The following is a 23186-nucleotide window of genomic DNA, read 5'->3' as shown; positions in this document are numbered from 1 at the left end:
CGTTGGGGAAAAAGTAAGGAAAATAAATGTTTACAACGAGATCGAAGAATAATGGAACTACGCACGATCTCGAGGAATTGGCCATTAATGTCGCTTCGTTAAATTCCATAATCGTTCGTTGTTCAGTTTTTAAATTTTGTTCGCGAAGAGGAACAAGAAAAAGGGAAAACGTTTGCAACGAGATCGGAGATCATGGAAATACGCACGATCTTGAGGAATTGGCCATTAATGTGTCACGTGTTACCTTTGTTAAATTCCATAATCGGTTCGTTGTTTGAGGTGAAAATTTTTCAGTTTTTAGATTTTGTTCGCGAAGAGGAACAAGAAAAAAGGAAAATGTTTGCAACGAGATTGGAGGAATCGGTTCGTTGTTCGAGTGATCGTAAAACAAAGTGTTTTTACGAACACTTTATAGATTTTATTCGACTTGACTCGTTGAAGGATGGGCGAAACGAAAGAAAAAGGAAAATGTTTGCAACGAGATCATGGAAATACGATCTTTTTGAGGAATCGGTTCGTTGTTCGAGTGATCGTAAAACAAAGTGTTTTACGAACACTTTATAGATTTTATTCGACTTGACCCGTTGAAGGATGGGCGAAACGAAAGAAAAAGAAAAAGGAAATTGTTTGCAACGAGATCATGGAAATACGCACGATCTTTTTGAGGAATCGGTTCGTTGTTCGAGTGATCGTAAAACAAAGTGTTTTACGACTTTTATTCGACTCGTTGGAGGAAGAGGAGGAAAAAATAAAAAGGAAAATAAATGTTCGCAACGAGATCGAAGATTATGGAAAGCTTCGTTAAATCGTTGTTTAATGATAAAATATAATTGAAACACTTTTCGCTTTCTAGATTTTATTCGTGACTGGTTGCAGGGGGACAAAAAAAAAAAAAAGAAAAAGAAAGGAAAATAAATGTTTGCAACGAGATTGGAGATCACACGATCTTCTTGAGGAATCGGTTCGAATTGTTCGAGTTTGAAAACTTTTCACTTTCTAGATTTTATTCGTGGAAAAGAAACAAAGGAAGAAAACAAAGAAAATGTTTGCAACGAGATCATAGAAACACACACGATCTTGAAGAGAAACATACACGGTTCGTTGTCTGAATAATTGAAATTTGCTTTTCACTTTCTAGATTCTATTCGTTAGACAGAGAACAAAGGAAAAAAAAGGAAAAGAAAGGAAAATAAGTGTTTGCATCGCGAGATCGAAGATTATGGAAATAAACACGATCTCGAGGAATTGTCCAATTTAATTTTGGACAACTGACCGATTATTTACGAATTCAAATCTGGCAAAAACTTATTAATTTAATAACTGATCGATACAAGTTTGAGATCTGCTTGGATCTAAACCCATTTTTCAAACGAGACGAGGCAAAATCGTCCGTTTCCATTCTTTCGTTGTGCTCGAACAATGTCTCCCGATATTTATCGTTTCAGAACGGTGTAATTGGTAATTAACAAGGAAACATCGATACCTCAATCTCCATGTCAATTAAGGCCTGGCTTGTCAAAATGCCAACGCGCCGTTCCACCCTCTTTCCAACCCTTTGCCGTGCGTTTAATATCGATGACAGACCCCTGCCTGCCCGACAGGATCAACCGCTAAAAATGTATACACACTTCGTATAATAATAATCGCCTCGAAATTTCCTCCGTGTGATTCCATCCCCTCGTTCCATCAGCGATCGATCAATCGAAGTTTTTAAGACAATTTTACTTTTCCAGACAATTTAACGGGAAAAATTTCTAAAAGAAAGACGAGGTGAGCGCAAAAAAAAAAAAAAAAAAAAACAAACAGTTGTTCGTTTCGTTTGTTTGTTTCGTTGAAAAAGAAAAAAAAAAAAGATTAGAGCGTAAATATCGAATTAAAATCGATGTGGATGTTTTATCGACGCGACCATCGAGGTGAGCGAGGCTCGCGAGCGTTGGAGTTTAGTTCGAGGCGAGGCCATTTAGAAATTGGAAACTCGTCAAAGAGAGATTTCGCGAGCACGTATCGATGCGTTTGAAAAAGGTTGATAGAAAAAAAAGAAAAAGAAAGGAACGCTCCAAATTTCGATGCAGAAACGAGACTCGATCGAATATGTCATTCCCTCCGTTCGATCCTTTGATTCGCTCCCGTCTCTCGTTCGACTCCATCATCCATTCTCGCGCCGATTAATCCGCAAATTTCATGGCGCCGTGAAAATTCGATCGGTCACGGCCAGCTTGAAATATAGAAGACGCGGAAGACACTGTCTTCGCGATGAATCAAGCTTCGAGTGGATCTCCTTCGATTCGATTCGGGTCAAGCGTTTCAATCTGGATTACATTCGAACGCGTCCCTCGCGGATATCTTATGCGAATATTAAACGAGATGATCGAAAGGAGGAGATCGAGACGATCGTCTTGACCCGATTAAGTTTTTTTTCCTTCTCTTCTTCGAGCGGCCTTGGCTCGAATTAAAAGCTCGAAATCCACGTTGTCGTCCGCTCTTGAATCATCCTTTCCACCTATGGAAATCATTTCTCTCTCTTTTTTTTTCCCTTGATTTTTCATCATTGATTTTTCGGCCGAGGAGGGGGGATCGTGAAACGCCACCTTTTTTTTTTAAATTTCATCGATCACCTTGAGGAGAGGCGAGATGGAAGAAAGAAGACGTTCGAATAAGGAAGGGAAGCGGAGAAGCGGATCGCGATTGGCTGGGAACAAGCTCCCGTAAAAGGGTTTGTCTGGTGTCCCAGTTTTCTGGTGGCGGCGCGTGCGTTCCCTTCATCTGCATAATACAACTTGTTTCATAACACGGTTGAGGGTCTCGAGGCCATACTTGGTCGACGTTTCAATACCCTCGGGCTTCGAGCCAACAGATACGCACGACAGATACAGGTGATATATGTGTGTGTGTCTGTGTGTTCGTGATCGAGAATTTCGTCCGTGGAATATCAATCGCGACCGAGATTCGAAAGCTTTTCGAAAATAACGAGGTATCTTAGATATCGTAATCGTTAAGAAATTGGAGCGATTCTATCTTTTTTTTTCTTTTTTTTTTTGATTTATTTATTTACGGAGGAATCGTACGTTGGAGTGGATCGTTTCGTGAGACTCTTTGCGATATTTAAAAGACGTACAAAAATGATCGGAATTTAATTCTTTCGAAATTAACCAGATCTCTCATAATCGTATAAGAAATTAGAGCGAATTCTCAAACTTCTCTTTGATTTACTTAAAAGAATCGTATATTCAAATGGATCTCGTGTAATTTTGAGATGCAAAGAAAATTTAACCCTTTCGAAATCGACGAGATCTCTTAGAAATTAGAGCGATCCTATCCGTTCTTTGATTTATTTATACGAAAGAATCGTGGATCTAGCGTAGTTTGAAACGTTTTGTGAGACTCTTTGCGATATTTAAAAGACGTACAAAAATGATCGGAATTTAATTCTTTCGAAATTAACCAGATCTCTTATAATCGTATAAGAAATTAGAGCGATTCTCAAAATTCTCTTTGATTTATTTAAAAGAATCGTATATTCAAATGGATCTCGTATAGTTTTGAGATGCAAAGGAAATTTATCCCTTTCGAAATCGACGAGATCTCTTAAAAATTAGAGCGATTCTCAAATTTCTCTTTGATTTACTTAAAAGAATCGTATATTCAAATGGATCTCGTATAGTTTTGAGATGCAAAGGAAATTTAACCCTTTCGAAATCGACGAGATCTCTTAGAAATTAGAGCGATTCTCAAACTTCTCTTTGATTTACTTAAAAGAATCGTATATTCAAATGGATCTCGTGTAATTTTGAGATGCAAAGGAAATTTAACTCTTTCGAAATCGACGAGATCTCTTAAAAATTAGAGCGATTCTCAAACTTCTCTTTGATTTACTTAAAAGAATCGTATATTCAAATGGATCTCGTGTAATTTTGAGATGCAAAGGAAATTTAACCCTTTCGAAATCGACGAGATCTCTTAGAAATTAGAGCGATTCTCAAACTTCTCTTTGATTTACTTAAAAGAATCGTATATTCAAATGGATCTCGTGTAATTTTGAGATGCAAAGGAAATTTATCCCTTTCGAAATCGACGAGATCTCTTAAAAATTAGAGCGATTCTCAAACTTCTCTTTGATTTACTTAAAAGAATCGTATATTCAAATGGATCTCGTGTAATTTTGAGATGCAAAGGAAATTTAACTCTTTCGAAATCGACGAGATCTCTTAAAAATTAGAGCGATTCTCAAACTTCTCTTTGATTTACTTAAAAGAATCGTATATTCAAATGGATCTCGTGTAATTTTGAGATGCAAAGGAAATTTAACCCTTTCGAAATCGACGAGATCTCTTAAAAATTAGAGCGATTCTATCTTTTCTTTAATTTACTTAAAAGAATCGTATATTCAAATGGATCTCGTGTAATTTTGAGATGCAAAGGAAATTTAACCCTTTCGAAATCGACGAGATCTCTTAGAAATTAGAGCGATCCTATCCGTTCTTTGATTTATTTATACGAAAGAATCGTGGATCTAGCGTAGTTTGAAACGTTTTGTGAGACTCTTTGCGATATTTAAAAGACGTACAAAAATGATCGGAATTTAATTCTTTCGAAATTAACCAGATCTCTTATAATCGTATAAGAAATTAGAGCGAATTCTCAAACTTCTCTTTGATTTACTTAAAAGAATCGTATATTCAAATGGATCTCGTGTAATTTTGAGATGCAAAGGAAATTTAACTCTTTCGAAATCGACGAGATCTCTTAAAAATTAGAGCGATTCTCAAACTTCTCTTTGATTTACTTAAAAGAATCGTATATTCAAATGGATCTCGTGTAGTTTTGAGATGCAAAGGAAATTTAACCCTTTCGAAATCGACGAGATCTCTTAAAAATTAGAGCGATTCTCAAACTTCTCTTTGATTTACTTAAAAGAATCGTATATTCAAATGGATCTCGTGTAGTTTTGAGATGCAAAGGAAATTTAACCCTTTCGAAAATAAGGAGATCTCTTAAAAATTAGAGCGATTCTATCTTTTCTTTGATTTACTTAAAAGAATCGTATATTCAAATGGATCTCGTGTAATTTTGAGATGCAAAGGAAATTTAACTCTTTCGAAATCGACGAGATCTCTTAAAAATTAGAGCGATTTTCAAACTTCTCTTTGATTTACTTAAAAGAATCGTATATTCAAATGGATCTCGTGTAATTTTGAGATGCAAAGGAAATTTAACCCTTTCGAAATCGACGAGATCTCTTAGAAATTAGAGCGATTCTCAAACTTCTCTTTGATTTACTTAAAAGAATCGTATATTCAAATGGATCTCGTGTAATTTTGAGATGCAAAGGAAATTTAACCCTTTCGAAATCGACGAGATCTCTTAGAAGGTATAATCATTAAAAATTAGAATGATGCTATCTTTTCTTTCTAATTTGCTACGAAACGATTGTGTATCGAAATGGATCTCGCATAGTTTGCGAATTTAACCCCTTCGAAAATAATCTCTTAAAAATTAGAGCGATCCTATCCGTTCTTTGATTTGCTTATACGAAAGAATCGTACGTTCAAATGGGTCTCTTTTTAAGATTCTTTGATCTCCTAAAAAGATACAAAAAAGATCGAAATTAACGAAATCTCTTATAATCTCATCCTTTCTTTAATTTAACTTATACGAAAGAATCTCGTGGATCTCGCGTAGTTTCTCACGTCTTGCAAGATTCTTCGCGCTACGTAAGAGATATAAAAGGTGGACTTTTATGTAAGGCGTAGAGTCGGATGAAAAAATTAAAAGAAAAAAAAAAAATCCTGTTTTTCCTATTCCGTGAAATAGGATAGAAGCGAAGACGAAACGGATACATCGCGTAGTTTTGAAACGTCTTGCAAGATTGTTTACGATACAAAAGGCTGACGCGTGCACGATGACAGCAGCTCGATGCAACGCCGTCGAGCGGAAACGTGATTTTTCGTGATTACTCGTCCTTCGAGGATAGAATTAAAAAAAGAGTTAAACGAGAAGAACGCCATTAATCAACTATCCCCTCTTACTCTAGCTTTCTTGGCTGCAACAAATCGAATCGTGGAGCAGGCGAAAAAAAATTCGAAGGAAAAAATTAGAGCTTGTATCGTTGACAGAGCGCGCCAATCGGCGAGAGAAGAGAAATCGAAAAGCGTTAATTTGCGTGTTCAACGTTTTGTATTCGGATCTCGCTTCGAACGAAAGTGGGTCACGTTGCTTCGAAACCGAAACGGATAAGATGAATTAATTGTTCGCGAAGAAGAGAAAAGGAGGAGAAAAAGAGAGGAAATTCCGCTTACCCGCAGGTGCACAGCTCGCAGATGCATTGCTCCTTCAGGGGGATCTTGGACAGTATGTCGGGTAGCTTTTGTTGGGCGTCCTCCTCCTCGAGAGAATCGGGCGTCTGATCTCCTCTCCTCGGTTTCCTCGTAGGCGAGACGTAGTCGCGAGGCGATTTGCCAGCCGAGTCCCTGGGCCTGAAAGTTTTACCATCTTTCCTTACTTTTGTCCATCGAGGATTCGTGGAAGTATGCAACTCGGCTTTGATCAACGAGCGATGAAGATTTCGGCCTAGACGTGAATAGCAGATACTCGTGCAATCAATGTTTCTCAATCGTGATTTTATTTTTTTGAATAAATCCTTAGGAAATGCAACGATACGAAACACTTACTTGGAAGCAACGATAACGAATCGAGTGATAGTGTTTGTACCGATAAGTGTAATAGCAGGACTATTAATTGTTAGCATTTTGCATTTCTTGCAATTAAATTTTTTGTTTATTATATACTATTCATGTTCAGGCGTAGTATTATTACATTCCTTGAAGAAAGACACGTTTATTAGAAAAATAATAGACTCATGATATATATATATATATATATATAAAAGCAAAAAGAATTGTAACAGCTGTAAAGCAACTATGTCACATTTATATTTCGACTCGTGTTGCAACTGTTTTCAGAGAGCGTCACTCTCACTTTATTCCAGCTAATAATTTTCCAGTTAACCTCCTCCGCCCTCCTCACCTCTCCACGGGGCTCGGTTCCCTCTGTTGCGGGGGTCGGCTCGGTTTTCCAGCGGCTGGGATCGGTTTCTCTTCCCGCAGACCGGGGATTCCGCGCGGGTAGCCGGGTCGTTCCGGCGATCCCTTCCTCGGAGTCGAGGTGGCGAATCCGTCGTACCTGATGTCGTCAACCACATCCCGCGCCACCATGCTAGTCACCTGCTCTTTGTCGATGAACTCGCTCGTCGACACGGTGACATCTCTCTGTAACGTATTTTTAGAGCGGATCATTTGGAGGGTGTGGTGGAGAAAGGAAAGGAAACGTCATTAGCGAAAGCTCGACGTTCGATTCGATTAACACCTTGACTTGCAATATCTAGTTGCTAATTCGCAACTAATTGCTAATTTTCTTGGCATTCGAACGTACGGATATATCTTCTTGAAAAATATCGAGGAGAGTATTAAACGTCGTTGATGGTGAGAGTGAAAGTTTTGCCAAAGAAAAGGGGTTTTATAAATATTTTAAATAGCGATAGTGATACTTTACTTCCTCTACGAAAACGCGTAAAACGTGTAAAGTTGCATCACATGTGCATCCGATACGCTTTGAAATATATCACACGATCGAGGATTATTAAATTTTTGTAAATTTTATCGAGACGTTATATATAATTTAAAATGATCATTTGATAATAATTAAAATTTATTAAACATCTTGCAAAATAAAATTAATTGTACTTTATACAATGTGCGATTTGAACGCTCAGTCAAAAGCGTGAAAGGTTAATTCTGCGTGGATGTAACCGTGGATATGAGATTGTACTCGAGGCAAGTAAAATTCGAGCGTATCGTAACGTTATTAGTCCGAGCGTTACTTTAGATAATAATTTCCATTTCAAACTTGACGCACTTTCGTTTATATATAATTCTTTGATATCTCGAGAAACTTGGGGATCTCGGAGCAGTTTTTTCTTTACAAACCAATTAAAATTAGAGCGTATCATAATGTTATTAGCCAGTAATTAGTTTTAGCTAATAAATAGTTCCATTCCAAATTTAACGTGGCAAACTTTCCTTATATACATATATATATAATTCTTCGATATCTTTCTCGAGAAACTTGCGAAGCAATTTTCTTAAGATTACTTTTAACGGAAACTTTTAGATATGGAAGATTCCGCTAATCAAAACGTTCCATCATCTTACTGATCACGAGTTACTTTCGGTTGAGCCTGCGCGACAAATGGGTCAAAATGCTACGCTTAATTGTAAACCGTTTTACGACGCTTACAGCGCGCTCTTTCGGGAAAATTCGCGGAGAGAAGTGGAAAGGGAACGACCGATTGTACCTGACCACGTTTCGAGTCCAAGATGAAGCGCACGGGATTATTAAATTCAACTCGACACGAAGAGTAGAAAATTGTCGTTCACGGTCGAAAACAGGATGCGACCAGCACCTTGCTCGTCCGACACTCAACACGCGTTCCATTTTATACGCTGGAGGATCGCTGGAACGTAACCTTTTGTTTCGAGTTTCGCCTCGCGCCGGTGATTCCGCGTCCGAGTCTCGGCTCGAAGCCACAAATATTCTCTCTTCTTTGCACGATTCTCGGCGACCAGTTCAACGAGACGAGCGATTTCTCGCAGCGAGGAAAGAAAAGAAGGAAGGGAAGGATTAATTGGAGGATAGAATCGTCGACATCGAATACCACAACTATCCTAGATTAAAAACGACGACGATGCTTGACTCGACGGAATGCGGGTAACGCGAGATCGGGGCAGATGGCGTTTATGCACACGTCTGCATCGTGTCGCATAACTCGAGCCACTTTTGTCGCCCCGCCATCTTGCAGGACTTGTTCAGAGACGTGTCCTTACAACGGCTCGACGCTCACGCGCGCGAGGAATGCTCGTGTTCCTCGCGGATTCGTGTTCCGAACGTTTGTACGTTGGAATTTAGATTTTAGATTTTCGCGAGAGGGAATCTGGAGGAAAGAGATTCGTTGAAAATTCGTTGACGAATTTTATAATATTCCAGTTTTCGGCAATTTTTTCCTTAACTTAGATGAATTTCCAAATCGTGATCAAAAACTCGATCAAAAAAGGAAAATCGGAATTTTGACAAGTTGATCGATCAAGACTTATAACTTGTAACTCAGAGAACAATTAATTTTCTATTCGAAAAAAAAAAAAGAATTTTAAGTGGAAACGAATTTTAGAGTGAAAGTATGATTTTTATTTCATTAGAAAAAAAATATGTAATTAATGGAGGGGTGTTGAATCGTAAAAGTGTTCTAAGCGCCATTCAAAAGTACAGAGGTCACGCATATACGACGTGTATAACTATAAAAACGTAAAAGATCGGTTTTTCCATTGGAAAGAAAATATTAAAGGTTAGAAAGAAATTTCTCGAGTGAAAGTACGATTTCGATATTAATTATCGAATGAACGAAGAGATATTTTTGGCATCACTTAAAGATTATAGGGATCGCGTAAAAGATCGGGTCCCTCCTTTTCCCTCTCCCCCTCCTCTCCATTCGAAGGAAAATATTAAATACAAACGAATTTCACGTACGATATATTCGCGAATGAAAGTATGATTTCATTTTCAGTCGAAATATTGGAAATATTGGAAATATAGGGGTGATTATGAAACGAATATAATTGGACGAAATCGACGGTAGAAGTGTTATTCAAAGGCAGCAGAGGCCACGCAATATATCCTCGAGGTTCGAGCTCGGCACCCGCTTCGGCCAAAATTACTCGTTGAATTATTTAATTCCGAGCATAGGGCGATCGTTTTCGCGGCGAATATCTGTCGCTTTCCCTCCGAATACCGTCGAAAACAATTCGGGCTGGCGGGTACCAGACACGTCCCGCCATTTCAAAAATGAACGAATCAACGATTGGTCGAGAACCGAACAGTTATGCGATTCACGATTCACATCCGTATCCAGTGAAAATCGGGCGATGGAATTCCCTCGACAAGTTTAGAGCGAAATTCTCGAATCACGTATTTCCCTTGCAATTACGCGCGTACAGGCTGTGTCGCTTTGAAATATCTCCACGTGTATATCTCTTTTCGGTTCGTTAGCGTTGATCATTATACTTGGCAAGCACGTTCGTTCCCCGGCTTAACGTTATAATTCGATAACAAGGCAAGCAACATTTACTAATAACGTTAAAGGGGGGCCTTTATACCGTGGTCATTCAGCCACGGCTTCCTATATCGATATTACCAAGGAACTACGTCGGTTTATCGTGTCAATTTTCAATCGTTCCCTTGCAAGAAATTCTACGCGGCGTGTGTCGCGAAGAATATTGGAGAGTGGCACCATCTTTCGTGCCGTCGTGAAAAGTGATGACGTTGAACGTGCAATTAAAAGGCGATTCATCCGAACACAATATCGAAAGTTTTATTTTATATTTATTTGTATTTGATTGAGTAGTTGAATCCAATTATAAATCATGATACATGACAATATAATTATACGACGAAACTACCTATCGTATCGATTGTTCATTTGTTATTTAACGGACAAGTTTACTTATCACTCGTTATTGCTCGCTTTGTCGAAAATAGAGAGATTCTTTGTTCACTTTCGATCTTCGTTTTCGACGAATTATCCGGTATTTGCATCTAAAGTCCGAATCTATCTAATCCAGAGATTAGGTTAGGTTAAGTTAGATTATCGTAATAGTTGTACTCGATCAACATTTCAGATAGTAACACGTTATCGAATGAGCGCACAAACGTCGAGTAAACTCGAAACAACATCGCTATTACGCGAGTTTACGTACACGTCGAGCCGAAGCGTGATACAAGCAAAATGCACAAACTAATGTTTGAACGAATAATCGAAAAACAGGACTCTTTGCTGTTACTCTCGACGTTGCCGTCACGCGACGAGATACCGCCAATACTAGGTTATTTTCCGTGCATTTCCAGTTACCACAGTGAAGTGAGTCGCGTGATCTTTGACGATCCAAACTTTCTTCAAACGACGACTGTTCTTTCAGACGTAGCAGAGATTAACGATTGAATACTCGACACTTCTCGTTTCGCCATTCCTCGTAACCGAGATTACGTTCGAAAGAATTAATCCATTAATATATCGGCATGTTGCGACTCGTCGAGGCCGAAAGATCGAACGAAAATACGTTTCCTCTCGAATGCTCGCTTAACGCGAATCTCGTTCCACTGCGAAAAAGAAAGCAGAAGGCTCGAAATTGGCGTCATTAAGTCGGCCGGAGCGGAGCGTGCATGCAATTAACTCGAGTGTTCTCGTTAAAGACGCTCAAAGAGTCCGGTTTCGATTGTTACGTTAATTGGATCGAGAGAGAGAGAGAGAGAGAGAAAAAAAGAAAATAAAATAAAAGAAGCTGAATTTTGCCCGGCATACCTGTTGAACCTACCTCACGGAAGAAATTGATATTCGTAGGAAGGGGGAGTGTCTGAGAGAATCGACTGCCAAGCATTTCATCGCATCGAGACCTCGATAACCGATCTTAACGACGAATAAATCCTGTCCTGTTCCATCGCCACTATCTCTTATACATATATATATATATATATCTTATTATAATATCATTTGCCTATACTCAATCCTCCGGGGATAATTTTCAACTCTTTACATACGATATTCGTCGATATAGATATAAGTGTTTATTTATAGCATAGTTGGAATAAAAAATTAAAAAGTATCGATTAAAAAAGATGGAGGGGAAAGAAAATCAATGGAATCAAAGAGGATCTTATCTCGGATCGATTGAATTTTCTGCAGCAACTTTCGGTGAAATCGTCGCGTAGTAAAAGTAGATTGGAATCGTGGATTTGTACAAAAAAAAAAAAAGAAAAAAAAAACGATTGCGCACGCGCTATATATATATAACGGGAGAAGAAGCGGAATCGAAGCAAAAAGTTAGAAAGAAAATTGCTTTAATTGTAAACGACGAGGTAATAATTTCGATCTTGGCGTGTCATCGATGATTGCTATTTACGCGCAAATAGTAACAACGCGACACGATGTTTACCTTCGTTAACGAGAAATTCTCCCAAAATCCTATGCATAGATTCGTCGTAAATATCGTCGTTATCAATCTGGACAAGGTCAGACAAACAAATACGCAATTCTTTGAATTCCATTGGTCTCGCTGAACGATGATGACATCATTCACGAGTTTGGATATTACACGTACCGATAATTCATCATGCACGTATTTGTACATTGATCGAAACTGAGGAGGGGGAAGGGAGGGGGGGGTGGAAAAAGAGAAAAAAAAAAAAAAAAAAAAGAATATCGTCGAAACGAACGTAAAAACGTGTGGAATCGTGTCGCAGACGATGTCCAATATAGGAGGTCAAGTAAGAGGGATCGAGGAGATCGCGGCATGAAATTCAATTGGTTCCGCGTTTGCACAGCTTACCGCCGGCCGATGACATCACATCCAAACATGGTCACCGTGTTCCAAGGTAATTGTTCGTGTTGCATACGCGAAAGAAAATGACGCGTGCAAATTCGGGATCGCGACGAAGAAGATTGTTAAAATTAAAAGTTTTGGAAAAGCGTTGGATGCATCAGAGCGCTCGTTTCGTGCTCGAAGAGATAAACACACGATGTAAGGCTTTGGAATCGGGTCAAAGGTTGGCAAACTGGTTCGAACGAGGAGCGTGACGGATCGTGTAACTCGGATCGAAGAAAAAATCGGGATGAGATCACCCGCGAACTTGGCCAAGCGATCATTATCGCTTTGCATATACGCTTTGCCCCATTCCAGTCGATCGCAGGTGATTGCAATGAGCACACGACACACGCCGCTGACTCTTATTAACCGACCGCACGGCTCGTATGCGACATTTTCCATTCGGTCGATGCCTGTTTACTAGCCGTAGAGGTCGAAATTGTCGTCTGAGAGAGAGAGAGACAGAGAGCTCGAAAACGATTATACGATCGCCTTCGCCTGCTAAACATTCGCTTACCCGTGGACGGAAATGTTTACGACTTGTCGTTAGAGTCGACGAGAGAAAACCGATGTGATATTTCGATTACGTAGAATGTTTTGTTTCGATCGATAATTGGATAACTTTCGACGAAATCGAGAACAAGTGATTGGATAAAGAAAAATGTAGCGAGATAGAAAATTCATCGACCAATCTTCGAACTATTTATATATATTTGTAATCTCGATTTTTGGAAAAATAAGAAAGCGATAAGATTTAACCGTGTTCCAAACTACGAAACGAAATCTTCGAACGAACAAATATTTATTCCTATTTATCTTTTCGAATTTACGAAACGAATTTCGTACTGTGGATACTACGAATGTCTGAATAATTGTCCATTTATAGACAGATTGGGAAAAGTATACGAGGAAAGCGACTGGATTCGTGGAACGACAGAGGAACGTACATGTTCGAATCCATTACTGGTGATAATTGGAACGCAAACAGGATTTATCGGTAAATACGTAAACGTATTCAACGCGTTCGCGATTGCAAAGGACGGCGCGTGACGCGATACTATAATTAGTCGCAAGGAAACGCAACAGATTCAACTGTTTTTTTTTTCTTCTTTTCGCGTTTTCTAACACTTTTGCATTATATTATCTGAAATGAAATGAAATAAAAAGGAGGAACGATTCTCGTCTTAAGTCAAGACTGCATCGAGAATTCTCTTCCCCTTAATTCCCCCGATTGTTTCCGACAATCGGGCTACGTCAAGTTTATTTTTAACGCGCGAGAACCTATGACCTTCGCCTGATTTGGAAGTGAAAGTACCTCCGAGTACCGAGCCTCTTCCGCGAGAGGTGTGTTGCTTGCCTTCGCCTATATACTTCCTTCGAAATATTCGTTTGCACAACGAATGGCCGAAAAAACAAAATTTGACGAAATTCCTTTCGTTCCAGCTCGAAAGTTCGAAGACCTTTCTCAACGATAAAGTAAAATCTTCGAGCTCATCAACTCCCACGTCGTCATTATTTCATCTTCCCCGCGATGCAAGAGTTTTACGCAAGAGGTCGATTCAATAAAACCTCCTCGAACGATCTTTCGAGCAGATCGAGGAGCACAATCGAGTTCGCCATTATCCCTTCCCCACGAATAGATTAACTAATGGCTTATCGTTACTCACCACGTCCTTACGCGTGTCCCTCGTGAATTCGCCGATGACACGCTCCTCCACCACGTCGCGGACGTCCTGCACCGAGGTGAAACCGGACGATCGATCGATCACGTAAGTGGATCGAGTCGCGTCGATATCCGTGCTATCCTTTCTCACATCGCGCTCCACTTTCGAAATTTTCGTGGTATCGCGTCCAGCCAAGGGAGAGGAGGTTGGCTCTCCTCTGTCCTCCGTCGTCGGCTCGATCTTTCCCCGATCCTGCGGTTTCTCGTACACGAACGAGCCGTCCCAAGTCGAGGCGCCCGGTTTCGTCGGTCTCGAAGATCTGTCCACTGTCCTTTCAGGGCTGGTGGGGCGGCCACCCTTCTCGTCTGGTTCTCCGCGAGGTTTCTCGTCGCCGATCTCGCGAACGATCGTCGCGGAATATTTGGACGAATCGAGGATCTCGGTATCGAGTGTGGTCGAAGCGACGAATTCGGAAGTCTCCTTCGAGGCGTCCGCGACGGTGATGGATTTTTCGGTGACGTAGATCGGTTGCTCGTCGTCGTTCGCCGATCTTCCAAGATCCACCGGAACGTCCGTGGACGGTTTCTTCTTATCGTCCTCCACGGACTTCTTCTCGTGGACGAAGGAGCCGTCCCAGGTCGAGGCGCCCGGTTTCGACGGCCTCTTCTCGACATCCTTGGCGCGAGATCCTTCCTCGATCGTGACGGACTTGTGCACCGTGGACGTTGGAACGCCGTCGCGGACGATCACGGTCTCCACGGAGCTCGTCGAGTAGTCGAGGTTCGAGGAGTCGGAGTAGCTGTGGTGCACGCTCGATTGCTCCATCACGATCGAATTGCTGAAAACTTTGGACGCTCGTTCGCCGGTGTCGGCCACGTGCTTCCTCGATCTCGGAACGGGGCCGCCCTCCATCGATTCTCCTCCGCTCTCGGGCCTCCTCCTCGTCGATTTCTCCGCGACGAAGGTCCCGTCCCAGGTCGAGGAGCCAGGCTTCGCGATCCTGGCCCGATCCCTCGCCCCTCTCTCCGGTGTTTCCGGCCTGCTCGAGGAGTAATCGGCCGCGACATCGCGCACGACGACGGTCTCGTGGAGGAGCGACGAGTCCCTGACGTCGGTGAAACTGTGCTGGCTGGACGAGTGCTCGACCACGTAGGAAGCCGTCGTCGAGATCTCCGCCTCGTTTATCGAGTTGTCCCCGGTCACGTCGCGGATCACGATCGTCGACTCGGTGTTCGATTTCCGGGCAGCCTCCTCCCCGACCCGCGAGGACCTAGCCGCGTCTCGACTCGATCCTCCTCGAGGAGGAGGAGGAGGAGGAGGAGGATGGCCGTCGTCCTCCTCCAAAATAGCGTCGGACACGGAGCTCGCCTTTTCCACCGTCTTCCTCCTCTCGTCCGCCGTGGCCGCCGCGTATTCCACGATGTACGAGGAGGAGACCGACTCGGTGGACAGACGGGACACGTTCCGCTCCTCGCTCACGTCCTCCACGTCCACGTCCGAGTCCCGCCGTTTCTCGCCCCTTCTCACCACCGTCCTCTCGCCCCCGTTCCAGCTCGACTCCTCCAGATTCCTCGAGGAATCCTCGCCCTCCACCCTCCACGACCTCTTCTCGCACGAGCTCGCGCTCTCGTACCTTCGAACTCTCGCCTCCGTCGTGGCGGAGTCGAACACGTTCCTCTTCCTCGGCTCGGGCGTCTTCTTCTCGATCACGAACGTGCCGTCCCACGCGGACTCGCCCGGCCTCGAGCGTCGAGGGCTCTTCCTGGGATGCGCGAGATCGGTCGCGTCCACGATCCTCGAGTCGCGCATCACGAACGAGGAGGAGGAGGAGGTCTCTGCGGAGATTTCAACGCTCGCTGCGTTTCGAGCCTCGGAGACGAGGCGATGCTCCGTTTTATCGAGGGGAGACGGACTCTCGCTGACGAACGTGCCGTCCCACGCGGATTGCCCAGGCTTGTTGCACCGCGTCGCCACCTCGCTGATTTTCTTCCTCTCTCCGGTTTCCTCGCCGCGAGAGGAGGCCCTCTTCCCGCCTCCCCGCCTGTCGCCCGTCAATTTGACTGCTCGAGGCGCGGCCTCCTCGACCTCCACGCTTCGACTCCGTGACCTGCCCACCTTTCCTCCGTCGTCGACCAACTTTTCGTCCGTCTCGTGAATTCTCGTTCTGTTCGTGCGCTGTCCGTCCCTGGTCGTCTCCTCGTAGACCTCCTCGCTGCTCGCCTCCCTGCTCTCGTACGACGACGTGGCACCGTTCGTGATCGCGGTCGATCTTCGATCCTGCTCGACGATCGACGAGCATTTCTCCACGAGGGACTCGCTCCTCCTGCTCTCCTCCACCTCGCTCGAGGACTCCCCTGACGATTTGACGACGCTCGAGCGAGTCCCGGATCGCTCCTTCGCGATAAAGTCTCGACAGGTTTTGGCCGCGTTGCGGGGAGGGCGGCTCGTCTCGACAACGTTACCCTTCGAATCCGTGATCACCTCGAACACGCTGCTCCTCGACTCGCTCTCCACGATCTGCCTCGCCTCCTCGACCACTCGCCTCGTAGACACAACCTCCACCGTCTCCACCACGTCGGAGGAACTCGCCGCGACTTCCTTCCCCCTCAGCCCCCCGCCCCCCTTGCGTATAGTCATTCCGCGGGACAGACTTCCTATTTCCGCTCCACCCGCCGATCTCTCATGCGAGATAAATCGCGGAAACCGTGCACGCGAGCCGCGCGCTGTCAACTGTAAACTTGGGTCTCTGTCGCGACAGTTGGAGCCGGACTGAAGCGACCGGCCTCGTTCGCAAACTCTCTCTCTCCCCTCGTCTTTCTTACACTCTCGTGTCTCTTTCTCTCGCGCTTTGAGTTGCTGTCTCTCTCTCTCTCTCTCTGTTTCTACGTCTCTGGCGTTGTCGAATACGCGTGTTCCCTCGGAGATGATAATTATCGTGGATCGGGTTGCGATGTTCTCGGTTCGATGCCGCGAGTCGATGTGGCATCGGCGATGCCTCGCTGGCCCTAGTGACCACACGGTGAACCGTTCTTCTCCGTCACTACCATTGCCACCGCGTAGCACGGCTCTTTTGCCTGGAGAACCCGATCCGCTCTCTCTCTCTCTCTGCCTACTTTTCCTCTCTCTCGCTCGTGTGTCGCCCGGCGTGGGATGTTATTCGCCGCGTACGCGCCTCGCGCGTGTGCTAGTGCACGCACACACCACTCTCTCAGCCTCGATTCTTGTTGCGCGCGCGAGAGAGAAGAGAGATAGCGCTCTCTCTCCTTCCGAGAGCCGTCCTCGCCCCCCTCTCCTCCCCGATCCTCTTTAAGGACACGATTTTATCTCCGATCGTTCGTCCTTTTCCCTCCCTTTCGCGTTTACGCTCTCCACTCTGTTCGCCTCGCCTCGTTTCGTGCCTTTTCGTTCGCGACATTGCTCGCGGGTGCAACGAAACGCGTGTAAATTAAAAAATGTACGTGTGTAGGTTGAGGAAGATAGGATAGATTCGAGGTGTTGGTCGTATATATTATAGTATCGAAGATTGATCCTCTCCAAATATTTCGAGTTCAAAATATTTACAGTTTTTAAGCCCGAGTGATTTTAGAATGTACGGTGAAAAGAAGGGATCTAATGCGGATCGCACTGTACATCGAGGATATATAGTAAAGTACAATGCGTCTCGCCTGTCTCGTTACATCGTTCCATCCTCGAATTATTAAGCTTCAACTTTGTCCGATCGCGGCGCTAATTCCTGTTCCCATCGGGGCTAACTTTAGCCGAGTATAATGTACGAGAGAGAGAGAGAGAGAGAGAGAGAGAGAGGTTTTCCCGCGCTCGCATTATTCGACGCACACCTGCCGCCACGGATGCGATTGTAATCGCATTCGATTCATTTACGCTACAAGTTCATCGCTGTTGTTGCGTAACGCGCTTCGAAACGCGTCTCCTGTTGAATTTCTTTTCTTTCTCTCTCTTTTCGTGTAAACGCACGACAAACCGCGCTCTCCGTCCCTTTCGAGACGATTATTTACTTAAAACGTATCGCATATATTCATATGATCGAGGATAATTCTAATTAACTAGTAATGGCAAGAGAATTTTGAGAGAATTTTATTTCGAACCGCTACAAAGGTGAAATTTACTTACTTTGATGTATCATTTATATGATCGACGATCTAGGATAATTCTAACAAATGCCGGAGACAAATTTTGAGAGTATTTTATTTCGAATTACCACAAAGTGTAAAAGGTGAAACTTATACTCCCGTCTTCGTTTCCATTCTCGAGGCGATCATCCCGCGAACGGGAGTAGCAATTGGGAAGAGGAAAAAAGCCAGAGAGTTTCGCGGCCAAAAACTGAAACTCGGTTTCCGGTCACGTAGAATTTTTACCGGCATTTGGAGCGGCGCGAGTCTAAATATCCCTTACTCGGATTTTTATCGCGACCCGTCCGCTAAAACGGCCGCTTTGTTTCGTCCGCGGCGAATGAACGGCCCTGCCTCTATTTTTACGCGCTGCATCGAGACGGCGCGGGTAACAGAAGCACGTACACGGTGGTTCTCTCTTTCACCGGGAGGGCAGCCGCGAAACGCGTACACGGAGAGAACAAAACTCTCTTTTCAACGGAGAGCATTATTCGTTGTTCGTGCGCGCGGCTATCTTTCGCGACCGAACGAAAGATATTCTGACCGACATTTTCCCCTCTCTCTCTCTCTCTCTCTCTCTCTCTCTCTCTCTCTCTCCTCCTTTCTAAGAGATTACGTTGCGCGCGCGCTCGTGCACGAGTGTAAACTCAATTTTCGCCCTTCGCTCGTCACGCTTCCGTGCGTGAACGAATCTCTCGAACAATGAGAGAAATAAAAACGAGACGACGACGACGACGACGACGCGATCAAATTTTGAAAGGAATAACGCGCAATACATTCGTAGGGAGTGGCCGGCAATATTTTTCTTAATGATTTCGAAACGATGAGTCTCGATGAGTTAACGATTTCTTTTCCTAAACGAAATATAATTATTCCACGACTTATATAATTAACGAACGGACAAACGTTTCCTCGATATTTCCTATCTTACTCGAAAACGAGCTCTCCTTAATCCCTGTTCTAAACGAGCGTGCTTTCGAAACGTGAAATTACTCCGAGCAATTACATCGATTAACCCGACGCGATGTTTTCGTCTGGCTTACGTTGGAAACAAGATTGGTGGCGAGCGGTCGCGAATACGAAATGGACGCGTCTGCAGAGAGAGAGAGAGAGAGAGACGAGGAGAGGGGAGGAGAGGGGCATGTCGAAGGAACCGGTCCCGGTCGTGATGTTTCTCGGTGTAAACCGGGCGATGACGTAGACCGCAGGGAACCGCGACGAGCCCGCGGACTCGTATCGTATCGTATGGTATCGTTCCCCTCGAGGTGTCGGATTTGGTTCCGACCGATCGCCATTATTCTCGCGTGCGCTACGTGGTCGCGCACCGGCCGCTGCGTCGCCACGTTTACGAGCGTCGTTAACGAGCTGACACGAGTTGAAGGAATTATCGTCGGAGATCTGTAAACCGGTGAGGATTTATCGGTGCTCGGAATTGGCATTAGGGGGAAGGAGACTTATCGCCGGTGTCGATGCCGCGTTTCCTCCCGGCCCCGAATTTCCTATCCTCTTTCGTCGACGTGTCCCTCCCTCCCTCCCCTCCCCCCCTCCTCTCACCGCTGCCATTAGAATTCCGATTCTAAACGATTCTTCTCTCAACGTGACACGTAACATCGTTGCATAACCGATCATTTCCGCGCGCGTGTGTGTGTGTATATATATATATATATATATATGTATGTATGTATATGTACATCTCGTGGCAATGTTAATATCGTCGATGAGGCATTTTTCTCCAAGGTAACGTCAGGTTGCCTGATTTGTCGTTTAACCGTCGCGCAAAGTAAGCAAGAATCCACGCGTCCTTGGATTCGATGATGAAAAATGAGAGACGGTGATGCAACAGGAAATGCGACGTTGGTCAGACACGCGTAAAGGATTATATACGCGCTCGGATCGCGATCTGTCCGGCCTTCGGAGAGGTGAGACACGCGACGAGGTGACGAGAACTCGCCGAATTATCGACGTTGCCGCCTCGAATCGTGGCGTAGGTGGCGCCAATATAGGTGCAACTAGCGAGTGGCTCTTTCTTTAGCTCTTTGAAGCCTTCGACTTTTCGCCTCGATGCATAATTTAATACGCACTTGTGGACGACGCATCGAGGGGGAGGAGGAGGAGTGACGAAAAAAAAAAGGAAAAAGCAATTTCGCATCGATCTACGAATCGAAGTTATTTTTACGCGGCTCGAGCAAGTAACAATCGGATGATTTATTATTGGCAGTGAAGGAAATATATTCGATTCGATCGATTTTTGTGCACGATCGATCCCGATTTCGGATTATGGAGCGAAAGTAGCGCGCCTGTCTCGCCGCATTTCCCGTGAAAGAGAAAAAAAAAGAGGAAAAAAGAAAAAGAAAGGGAAAAAAGCGTCGTGGGTCGAAGCGAAATCAACTTTGGTGCTCCCTATTTGGCGAATGCGCTGGAATCCGTAGGCGAACCAGTCGAACGCGTCATCCAAGGGGAGACCGACCACACAATCGCTATAACACCGTTTATATACAACGATCTTCGACATAAGAACGAACGCCATTGAACGAAGACGTGTTTGCGCCTTCCTCCAATGCTTCCATTCTTCGATGCTTCCATCAAACTGTGACTCATTCTTCTCAAACGTTCGCTCATTCACGCACTCATCATGATCGACTTTCATATCCGTTTTAATATCGAAACTGTCGTCGGCTAATTAAATCGACTCGATACACGGTTTATAGAGATACGTGGTGGAAAATCGTAGAATTCGATTTCTTAGAAATTCAAAACTAATTAAATCAACTTGTTAATCGATCGATGCACGGCTTATGGAGATACGTGGTCGAAAATCGTAGAAACGAAAAATCACCGAAAATGAATTCGATTTCTTAGAAATTCAAAATTGTCATCGGCTGATTAAATCGTTAAATCGATCGATGCACGGTTTATAGAGAGATGGTTGAATATTAGAAAAAAGATCGGCAGAAACGAAATTCGAAACTGTCATCGGTTAATTAAATCGTTAAATAGATCGATGCATCGTTTATACAGAGATGGTTGAAAATCAGAAAAAAGATCGGCAGAAACGAAATTCGATTTTTTAGAAATTCAAAACTGTCATCGGCTAATTAAATCGACTCGTTAACCGATCGATGCACGGTTTACGGAGATACATGGTCAAAAATCGTAGAATTCGATTTCTTAGAAATTCAAAACTGTCATCGATTGATTAAATCGTTAACTAATCGATGCACGGTTTATACGAAGATTGAGATTGAAAATCGTAGAAACGAAAGATCGGCAAAAACGAAATTCAAAATTGTCATCGGATAATTAAATCGACTCGTTAATCGATCGATGCACGGTTTATGGAGATACATGGTGGAAAATCGTAGAATTCGATTTCTTAGAAATTCAAAACTGTCATCGATTGATCAAATCGTTAAATCGATCGATGCACAGTTTATACAGAAATAGTTGAAAATTAAAGAAAAGATCGGCAGAAACGAAATTCGATTTCTTAGAAATTCAAAACTGTCATCGATTGATTAAATCGTTAACCGATCGATTTATACGAAGGTTTATACGAAGATTGAAAATCGTAGAAACGAAAGATCGGTGGAAACGAAATTCGATTTCTTAATTCGAAACGTGCATCCGTTTACGACGAAGAAGGCCGCGATCGAATTCCGAAGTGGCGATCGAAGCGTTTTCGAGCAGGTTACGATCGTTTCTCACGGGCATACGTCGATCTTTATGGTTAACAGGGTTAAGTATACGCGAGGAAAAAGTGAGCCACCTCGCGCAAATCAGGCTATCCTTCTCCTCTCCTCGTCCTCTCCTCTCCTCTCCTCCGGGGGAATCGAAAGCTTGCCCAACTTGAAAGACGCGGCCTCGACTGCCTCCTTTTATAATGGATCGCGCTATAATGAAGCACGGTACGCCGCGTTCCCTTATTAATTAACGTTAAAAGGGAAACTTTTGTAATTCCGTCTTCTAAGACGAAGCGATATACTCTGACCTCTCCTTCGCCCTTTCTATCGCCCTCCGGATCTTTAGCTATCGGCCCTCTCGGAAAATAATGCACTCGTGGATAATTAAAACCGCCCTCCTCCCTCTCCAACAAACTCTTCCCTCGCTTCGTCTATCCTTAATCCGATCTTAGGCCTATCTCTCGCGTATCGAGATACGCGTTCTTCACCTCGCTCGATCGTGAAGCTTTGGTGGATACGCTATCGTATCGTTGTAACGAGCCTATTCTAATCGAAATCATGCATAGTCTCCGTTTGATGCATTCCTAGTAATATGTTGCTAAAACTTTCGTTGTTGTTCTAATAAATTCTATCCGCACAGATGTCTTCCCTTAGATATTTCTTTATTATTTATCGAACACCCACGAAAGTGTGAAATTACCAGCCGAGTTCGATTTTAACGAGTCGAGTCGAAGAGCAATCTCGATGGTGATAGAGCAACGTTAATAAACAGGCGACGTGGAGAACCGTAATGTGATATATTACGGGTCGTACGAAATTCCATTAAAAAGGAACGTTTAAACCGCTGTTGTGATGAAAAATTTTATAGCGATTTCGATAGCGAACCATAAAAACGATCGCTTTTAATCCCACGGTTTATGAATAATATGATGCGCAGGGACGGCGTGCAATGCGTCCTCGTTTGATTTCCACGTTTTACACGAAGCCGAGAGAAGAAAAAGCGAATTCGAGGCAAACGAGATCCATAAGGGGCCATACGAATTTCTCGCGATGGGGATGATACGATGATGCATTTGCAAACCCGGCAAATGATGTCACACACCGTTTCGTTCGGCTTGCTCACGGGATACAGATACCCATCGACTTGATCCTTAAATACGTGGCGATGAATATCGGAGAGCGTTGGCAACGCACCCACCACGTGACCAGCGATACGCAAGTAGTACGCAAGTAAGACGAGAGATCGCGTCT

General features: G+C 43.7%; 1 protein-coding gene across 1 annotated transcript in view; it reads right to left on the bottom strand.

Moving 5' to 3' along the window:
- Positions 1 to 17168, bottom strand: part of Sdb (SAXO downstream of blistered) — a 28877-nt gene extending 11709 nt beyond the window's left edge. The window contains 3 exon segments of the mRNA XM_086906634.1: positions 6297 to 6473; positions 7024 to 7265; positions 14132 to 17168. Of these exon segments, the coding sequence (XP_086762760.1) occupies positions 6297 to 6473; positions 7024 to 7265; positions 14132 to 16765 (3053 nt within the window). The 5' untranslated portion in view covers positions 16766 to 17168.
- Positions 17169 to 23186: the final 6018 nt, after the last annotated feature.

The sequence above is a fragment of the Apis florea genome, unplaced genomic scaffold (assembly GCF_048593485.1).
Source record: "Apis florea isolate Af1SG1 unplaced genomic scaffold, ASM4859348v1 contig_2495_pilon, whole genome shotgun sequence".
Lineage (NCBI taxonomy): Eukaryota > Metazoa > Arthropoda > Insecta > Hymenoptera > Apidae > Apis > Apis florea.
This window is presented reverse-complemented; position numbering and strand designations above follow the sequence as displayed.